The sequence below is a fragment of the Peromyscus eremicus genome, chromosome X, assembly GCF_949786415.1.
Source record: "Peromyscus eremicus chromosome X, PerEre_H2_v1, whole genome shotgun sequence".
Taxonomy (NCBI): domain Eukaryota; kingdom Metazoa; phylum Chordata; class Mammalia; order Rodentia; family Cricetidae; genus Peromyscus; species Peromyscus eremicus.
Window position 1 is genome coordinate 62827967 of NC_081439.1, and position 9615 is coordinate 62837581.

At 38.9% G+C, this 9615-nt stretch overlaps 1 protein-coding gene across 1 annotated transcript; it reads right to left on the minus strand.

Annotated features, from left to right (window-relative positions):
- Window positions 1-5002: 5002 nt before the first annotated feature.
- Window positions 5003-5676, minus strand: LOC131899596 (NADH dehydrogenase [ubiquinone] iron-sulfur protein 8, mitochondrial-like). Its single transcript, XM_059251106.1, has one exon. It carries the CDS (start codon window positions 5654-5656, stop codon window positions 5024-5026), a length of 633 nt encoding a protein of 210 aa, XP_059107089.1. The 5' UTR covers window positions 5657-5676; the 3' UTR covers window positions 5003-5023.
- Window positions 5677-9615: the final 3939 nt, after the last annotated feature.

Sequence of the window (9615 nt, forward strand, 5' to 3'; positions counted from 1 at the left end):
GCTTGCGTTGAATGTGGAGTGAAACTGTAATGTGTTTCAATCAACAGAACATGGTAAAGTTTAAGAGATTTGGGGCATAGAGCTTAAGCCTCAATCAGTTGATTTTGAGTTAATGGGAGATTATTCTCTACAAACTTGATAAAATCAAGGAAATACCCTTGAAAGGGGAACTAGGGCCTTGGATGGGTGTGGGAACTTGCCTGCAGTTCTTATAGAAGAATGTGGGCAGGCTGGAGAGATGGCTCAGAGGTTAAAAGCACTGACTGCTTTTCCAGAGGTCTTGAGTTCAAATCCCAGCAACCACATGGTGGCTCACAACCATCCACAATGAGATCTGGTGCCCTCTTCTGGTATACAGACATACATACAAACAGAACACTGTATACATAATAAATAAATAAATTAACTTAAAAAAAAAAGGTATGCACCACACCAGGCATCTATGTGCAGCTTTTTTTTAAAAAAAAAGAAGAATGTGGGCATATATTTCAGTGTTTGATGAGAATGAAGCCTAAACAACACCTTGATTGCAGCCTTGTTAGACTTTGACTGAAGGACTTAGTGAGCCATGCTTGGATTTCTAGTGTATGGAAACTGTGAGATAATTAATATGTGCAATTCAAAACTGTTGGAGCTTTATTATGAGGACAGAAAAAACAAATACAACTAGTGCCAGGAACGTGAGTGACAAACATGAAATTGATTTGTTTTATAAACACTAACTGGTAGACAGGTGTCCTTTGCCACACTGTGGCCTTCCTTAATTGTTTGCCATAGGATGCTAGCTCAAAAACAAAGTCCATATTCCCAGTACTCTTAAGGCAGCTTTGGACAGGGTCAATGAAAAGAATAACAATCAGTCAAAATAAACTCATACTCTAAAACACTATTATTGAATTCTAAGAAAAAGGCATATGATGGCTAGGGAGATGACTCAAAAGCTCAATTATTAAAAGTGCTTTCTCTGCAAGCATGACAACCTGTGTTAAAACCCCAACACATATGTTAACAGCCCAGCATAGTTCCATGTACCTGTAAGCCCAGAACTGGAGAATTGGATCCTGAGAGCTCACTGGACAGCCATCATAGCCTAAATGACAAGTTTAGAGTTCAGTGTGTTTCAAGTCAATACAGGGGAGAGCAGTTGAGGAGGATACATGATGACCTGTTCTGAACTTTACATGGGCACACATGGGTGCATATATCCAAACACCAACATACATATATTACATATATACCACACATACATACCCCCCCCCGCCCCCCCCCTCTCTCTCACACACACACACACACACACACACACACACACACACACGTATAGGAAAAAACAGCTGAATGTGGTCATGCATACCAGTGATCCCAGTGCTTAGGAGGCTGAGGCAGGAGAATTATGAGCTCATAGGAAGATGTCTCAAAATTATAAATATCATAAGGAAAAAAGATATTCACTAACAATGGTGAAACTTACAACAGATACTAGAGTTCGGTAGGTGGAAAATAATCAATGTAATGATTGTATTATTATAATAACCAAGACTTTTAAACTGTATTAGAGTCACTGAAAGGATGATAGAATTAATTTTTCCTCAAAAAATATTGAATCTTCTCGATGGAGAAGTGGCTCAGTGGTTAAATGCTCTTGTTCAGGACCAAGACTGGGTTGCTGGCACCCACATGGTGGCTCACAAATATCTGTAACTCCAATCCCAGGGTATCTGGTATCCTCTTCTGGCTTTTTCAGGCAACACACACACACACACACACACACACACACACACACACACACACTGCATATACATACATCCAGGCAAACTAAAAATAAAACTTTTTGAAAAAGAATGTTCAGTCTTCTTTGTCCTTCACTGTGCTCAATTTTTTACATTTCAACTTAGGAGTGTTCTGAGTTTAGTATAAACAAGGTGATCAAAGTAAGTAAATCGCAGTCAAATCTGTTTAGAGAATTCCCACAAGTTTCTTTCTTCATACAAACACATTTTCATTTTACATCTTCTCTCCCAATCTAAACACATAATCAGAAGCAGACTATAACTGTGCAGATGTCTTTTGGCATGGAGTCGTGGGGTCTTTTCCATGTCTGAGAAAAAATTACAAACAAATCTCTTCTTGGCAACATTTTAGGGAAAAAAAGAAAGTAATCTGTAGAAGAATAACCGTATGTTCTGGCTTATAATTGAGACTGTGGTTCACATTGTAAATGTGTTATACCTATGTAGAAATACCATACTAGTGAGTCACTAGTTTCTTTTTTATGTTGAATTGTCTTTAGAATAGCAAGAATGAATTCTGCAGAGGCAATAATTGTCTCCAATTTAGGGTCTGAAAGTGCTTTGAAATTTTGACCAAATACATCAGCAGACCAGACTACATTAAATATTCAGTTGTGGCTCAGAATAGAACAAAGTTAACTCATCTACTCATGAATGAAGCCAAAGATTTTGACGCTATTACAATTGTTCTGATTCACTGTGTTAACCGTTACATGACTTGATTTTACCATTTTATTGGGATATTAGTTGTAATGCTTTGTTTCATTATTTTATTGGTTGTGGGGTTTACTGTATACATCATGAACTTATCACTATCTATCTTTAGGTGTTGCACTATTTTATACATACAAATTTTACAACTACACATCCTATTTTTCCTTTTTTGCCTTTTGAATACTATGTCATTGCAAATGTGATATTTACATATAAGTATATTTACATATATGCATACATTTGTATATTGTATATGCATTTCTATATATTAAGTATATTTTAGAATATTATTTTTACTTATAGATGAAACCGTGTTTTTAAATTTTTTTCATACTTTTTATTCTTCACTTATACATTACTTCCCACCCACAGTTTCCCCTCCCTCCACTCCTCCCCGTCCCTTCCCCCACCTTCTCTCTCCCCCAGATGTGCTCCTCCTCCTCCATTTGTCTTTTAAAAAGAAGAGCAGGCCATCCAGGTACATCAACCAAACATGGTATAACAAGTTACAATAAGACTAGGCACAAACCGTCATATCAAGGCTGGATAAGGCAACCCTGGAGGAGGAAAAGGGTCAGAGATACCCCCCATTCCCACTGCTAGGAGTCCCACAAGAACATCACGCTAAACAACCATAACATTTGCAGAGGACCTAGGTCAGACCCACACAGCGTCCATCCCATACAGGGTCCGTGTTTGTTGCTTCAGTCTCTGTGAGCCCCTGTGAGCCCTACTTAGTTAATTCTGTGCGTTGTGTTCTCATGGTGTCCTTGACCTCTCTGGATCCTACAAGATTTAAATAACTAAAAACCCTAACATATATGTATCTCCCATTTCTGGCACTATTTCAACTAGGTATTAGCTTTCATGTACCTGCAGGACATTCCTCTTTGTTTAGTGTAGGTGTAGTGGTGATGAGTTCTGGCATTCTACTAATATCTATTACTTTGTCATCTTAAAAAAGGCGTCTTGAGATATAATTAATCTTCTGTTTATTTATTATTATTTTTTGTTTTGTTGAGACAGGGTCTCACTATGTAGTCTAAGGTGTTCTTGAACTTGTAAATCCTCCTGCCTTTAACCTCCTGAGTGCTGGGATTACAAGTGTGTGTCATCATGCCCAGCTGACCTGTAATTTGGCCATCATGTACCTTGCAATTTAAAGTATACAAATCAATAGATTATGTGTGAACAAAGCTGGACAACTATAACTATAGTCATCTTTAGAAAATTTCTTCATTGTAAGAGGGAGACACAGCTGGACAGTGGTGGCACATGCCTTTAATCCCAGCACTTGGGAGGCAGAGGTAGGTGGATTTCTATGAGTTTGAGACCAGCCTGGTCCACAGAGTTAGTTCCACGACAGCCAGGGCAACACGGAGAAACCCTGTCTTGAAAAACTAAAATAAGTAAACAAAACAAAACAAACAAACAAACAAACAAACAAATAAATAAATGGGAAACCTATACTATGAGCAAACATTCTCCACTTTACCACATTCTTCCAGGCTTGTTGACCACTAGTTCACTTTCAACTTCTATGGATTTGTCCTAATTTAACATTTCATGTAAAATGGAATCATAGAGTATACAGATTTTTTTTTTTCCCGAGACAGGGTTTCTCTGTAGCGTTGGAGCCTGTCCTAGAACTCGCTCTGTAGACCAGGCTGGCCTCGAACTCACAGAGATCTGCCTTGAAAGTTTGTCATCCTCAATGGATTAAGTGAGCACCACTTTGAGGACCTATGTAGTCCTAGGGGACAGAGAAGAATGTAAACAAATATACTTCAGTGGAGAATATGAACCATAAAGCAGAGTTAAGCCAGAAAGTCAATTATCTGTACCAGAGCTCCAGAAGTCCGTTAAGACGATAAAGTCGATACCAAAGAGGGAATTTAGCAGACTCTGCGACACTGCGAGAGCCAGAGTCAGAGATCAGAGTCCTTATTCTGAGAGCTGGAGACATTGGGGCTCAGCAATCAGGGAACAATGGAGTTTAACCCACCAGGAAAGGTAGTCAGCTCCCACTGTAAAGAGTCCATTCTGGTCTAACCTGTTTGAATTCCAGAGAGATAAATGGCTTCTATCCCATCCACCAAATAAGCAGCAAAAGACAAAACCTCTGAGTGGGCATGAAAGCTGCACAGTTATATGAGCAGGGAACTTGACTAGTTAATTCTTTTTCAATTTTTAAATAATTTGTATGGAATAATTTTGTGCTTTTGGAGGGTGAGTTGTTCTACTGATTTGATTTTTATGATTTCTTTTTTATCCATACTTAGGTTATTGTACTCTTTCTCGTTATCATCTAACTTCCTCCCGTGCATTTCCTTTCTTCTATCTTATTTCCTTTATCCAATTCTCTTTACTTTGGTTTCCTAATTATTAATAGCTTCAGCTTTAATAATTTTTAAACTCCTAATTTCTTATATTAATATTCTAGCTCCATTCTTTTTTTTTTTTTAAGGATCATAGCTTCTTTATGGGCAGCAGGAGCTACAGGACCGAGCCAAGTGGCCAGGTCACCGGTACAGGTAGTCAGCCTGGATGTTGGCGGAGATCTCAGCCTCCCACATGTCCCCATTATTCAACAACTTTTCCTTGTTGTACAGCAACTCCTCATGAGTCTCGGTGGAGAACTCAAAGTTGGGGCCCTCCACGATGGCGTCAACAGGGCAGGCCTCCTGGCAGAAACCGCAGTAGATACACTTGGTCATGCCGATGTCATAGCGTGTGGTCCGGTGGCTGCCATCGGCTCTTGGCTCAGCCTTGATGGTGATGGCCTGTGCAGGACAGATGGCCTCACAGAGCTTGCAGGCAATGCAGCGTTCCTCCCCGGATGGGTAGCGGCTCAATGCGTGCTCCCCACGGAAGCGTGGACTCAGTGGGCCCTTCTCAAATGGGTAGTTGATGGTGGCAGGCTCCCGAAAGAGGTAGCTCAGGGTCATACCCAGTCCTCGAAAGAGTTCTGTCCACAACAGAGTCTGAGCTGCACGGTCAGTCACGGACTTCATGTCCATCTCTAACTCTGATACATTCACGTACTTGTAGGTTGCTGCCACTGCACTGCTATGGAGGCTTCGGCCATTGAGATATCCTGTGCGCACGGCCTGGGCCAAGGCTCGTGGTAGCACGACTGAGGTTAGACCGTACATCTTGAGGTGCGCCGGCTCCTTCCCTGGCCTCTAGCTCCATTCTTTATTAAGTTTACTGGGCATGTATATGAACTATCTAATTGATTTTTTTTCATTTAAATATATGTTGGTTATAAACTCGTTGATTGTTTACTGTTGTTTTCTTTATCCTATGCAAATAGTAGTGGGGAGCCCAAGACCAAGAGAACTCTATTCACTAAGAAGACGCATAGAAAATTAAATAAATAGAATGGGGAAAGAAAAAAAATATTATCAACAAATGCAAAAATCACAGTGTGGAAATATGAGAAATACAAAATTAAGTCAGTATGACTGATCTAAGAGTTCATTATTACTTAGTGACTACAACCAAAGACACTGAAATAGTTACAATGTCAGACAAAAAATTTGAAATCTTAATTTTGACAGCAATCAATGACCTCAAAGAAGATTCAAACAAGCAAAGAAGTAAAGTCAGGAAATCAGTTCAGCAAATGAATAAGAAAGTCAGCAACATAGATGATAAATTCAGCAACACGTATTGAAAGTTGTTCAGCAGAGTTGAGATTCTGAAAACAAAGTCTGAAATTTTGAAAATGAAAGATTCAATAAGCATTAAATATTGAAACATCAGAAAGGATGACCAATTAAGTAGAACTAACTCTAATGGTCCACAAATATGCTACAAAATAGAAAGGAAATGTAGGCTACCAAACTTATTCTATATAGCTAGTATTATTATAATGTTAAAATTAGAAAATGACAACAAAGAAAATAAACTGTAGACTAATTTACCTGATGAACACAGACATAAAAATTCTCCATACATACTCGTAAGCTGAATTCAGCAATGTGTTGGGAAGATAAGACACCATAATCAAGTTGGTATTCAAGTACAGTTCAACTTATGCTAATCAAAAAGAATAGTATGGCAAATGAATAGACTCAAGGATGGAAGCCATGGTATTTTTCTCAACAGATAGGTGTAGAAAAGGACTCCAACAAATTTCAACATCCTTTTGTTATGAAAGCCCTGAAAAAACTATAACGGAAAGGAATATGCCTCATCATAACAGAGGCTTTTTCTGGCAAACTTTTGCCAACATTATATTAAATTAGGACAAAATAAAGTATTTCCTCTAAAATTAGAAAAGGGTGTCTAGTCTTTCCACCATAATACAATGTACAGCTTGAAGTCTTGTCTAGAGCAATCAGGCAAAAGAAAGAACTAAAAGTGATACAAACAGGAAAATACATCAAATTATTGCTGTTTTCAGATGACATGATCCTTTAATTAAAAGACCCCAAAGTACCCACCTGAAAGTAGTCTTAGTTCTGAAAAACATTTTAATAAATGTAGCAGGACATTAAATCAATATATAAAAAAAATCAATGGCTTTTCGGTAGTTTTGTAAACCAATAACAAACCTACTGCAAACAAGTAACAAATCCCATTTGCAATAACCTCAAAAATTACTTAGTAATACACCTAACCAAAGAAATGAAAGACTTTTTATAATGAAAACTTTACAACACCAAAGATATTGAAGAAACAGCAGAAAATGGCAAGACTTACCATATTTATAGAGTGGCAGAATTAGTATTGTCTAACTACTTTACTACTGAGAGACCTACAAAGTCAGTGTAATATTAGTCAAAATTTCAATGACATCTTTTGCAGAAACAATTTTTAAAAATCCTAAAATTCATATGGCAACAAAAGGACTTCAAATAGCAAAGCAATTTTGAGTAAAACATGTAAGGTAGAGGTATCTCAATACCTGTTTTCAGATACTTTGGAGTAATTGTAATAAATGGGATAGTACCTGTTTAAAATGTATGAATGAACCGGAATATATTTGTGAATGAGTAACTATATAATTCCGATATTGCCAATCACTAGTTATGAAAATTGAGCAGTACTTAAATTATGCCAGCTTCAGTTTTATGTGCAAAGTAGAGCTCTTAGTACTTAGCTAGGATTATGTGAGAGATCATGTACATTAGTTCATGCATATTAAACATGTAATAAAAAGTATATAGTTTCCTATCACTCTACTGTAGACTGATGAAATAGGATTATGTATGTAATGAAAGATAATATGAAGTACCTTTTGTTTGCTAAATGAAGTATCTAGCTATTATCTTCTAAATAGTATTTTAAGCAAAAATCAATGAGAATGAATCAGTGAGCAAGACTCTTCTGTCACAAAGGAGAAATGATTTTTAAAAGAAAGGCCAATGGAGTTTGTAGGTTATTTTTATATAGATTATACATTAGAGAAAGGAGTCTAGAGTTGCTACAAGGCTATATCCTAGTAAGCAGGAGACTGGCAGTTCCATTCAGAAATCTTAGATTTCAGAAGACAAAAGAGGGGAACAATTTTTAAGTGAAATACTGAAGAAAGTGTCATGATAATTTAATACAAAAATAACAAATATCACAAAATTCAGCCCCATGAGAAGATACTAGAAAGAGTGCAGTGGCAGCATATTTTCATGCAACTGTCTGAATGCCACCATAATAACAGGTAAGTCAAGAACAACTAAAACCCCATCGATAATACCTACAGGTAATGCCAGTGGTAGAGGCTAACACACCAACACCTCTAAGGCTTGAATGGAGTCATCGCTGGTTTATGAGAAAGCAGAATAAGCTTCCGGACCTTTGAAAGATGTGAAACAGGAAAATACCCAAACGACTCACAAGTGTTTATGGGAAAGCACAGTGAGCCAAATTGAGAACAACTGCTGGAAGGCGTCATTTCCACTCCAACAGCAAGTAAGTGCAAAAGTCTATGATGATGTCTAAATTAGTAGTTAATTCTTGTGAAATCTTGACACTGGATAACTAGGAGTTCCTTCTACCATAGGCCTCCACATCAAGGAAAAATTGGAAGGAACGGAACCAAATTATAACTGGATAAAATAAAGGGAAGATGAGTCCCAGACGAAAGTGACAAAGGAGCTAGGCAGTGGTGGTGCACGCCTTTATTCCCAGCATTTGGCAGGCAGGTCTCTGTGAGTTCTAGGCCAGCCTGTTCTAAAAAGTGAGTTCCAGCTAAACAGCTGTCTCACCTATCCAGAGGGCCTAGTCCAGTACCATGGGGGCTCACAGTTCATGCGTTTCCACTAGTTTGGCTGGCCATCTACATTTTCCCATCATGGTCTCCATGTCCCTTGCTCACAGAATCTCTCCTCTCTCTCATCAATTGGACTCCTGGAGCTCAGCTCTCTTCTCTTCTCTCTCATCAATTGGACTCCTGGAGCTCAGCTGGCACCTGGCCATGTTTAGGGGGCCCCCAGGCAAAGGGATTGGGACCATCCCTAGTGCATGAGATGGCTTTTTGGAGCCCAGTGCCTATAGTGAGACACTTTGGGTAGCCTTGGTGCAGGGAGGAGGAGCTTAGATCTGCCTCAACTGAATGTACCTAGATTCTGCTGACTCCCCATGGGAGACCTTGCCTTGGTGGAGGTGGGAATGGGAGGGGAGGTTGCGGGGAAGGCTGGGCGGCGGGAGGAGGGAGGACAAGGGAATCTGTGGTTGTATGTAAAATGAATAGAAAATTTCTTAATGATAAGAAGAAAAGAAAAAAGAAAAAAATGAGTTCCAGGACAATCAGGGCTACACAGGGAAACCATGTCTCGAAAAACGAACGAACCAACCAACCAACCAACCAACAAAAATGTGACTAAGGAGTAAACAGCCACGAAATCTCAGAAAGTAAGCTAATATAATTTTGGACACTACAAAAACAAAATCCCCAAACAGGAGATGAGGGCTGGGAAATTAGAAAATGTATCCTGAAATACATATGCCATAAATGTTCAAAGAGGGGCCCCCTGGCAGTAGGATCAGGATCCATCCCTGGTGCATGAGCTGGCTTTTTGGAGCCCACTGCCTATGGTGGGACACCTTGCATAGTTTTGATGCAGGGGGAAGGGCTTGGTCCTGCCTCAACTGAATGTACCAGGCTCTG

Excerpts from the sequence above, each read along its gene's own strand:
- LOC131899596 (XM_059251106.1), bottom strand. The coding sequence starts at position 5,656 with ATGTACGGTCTAACCTCAGTCGTGCTACCACGAGCCTTGGCCCAGGCC.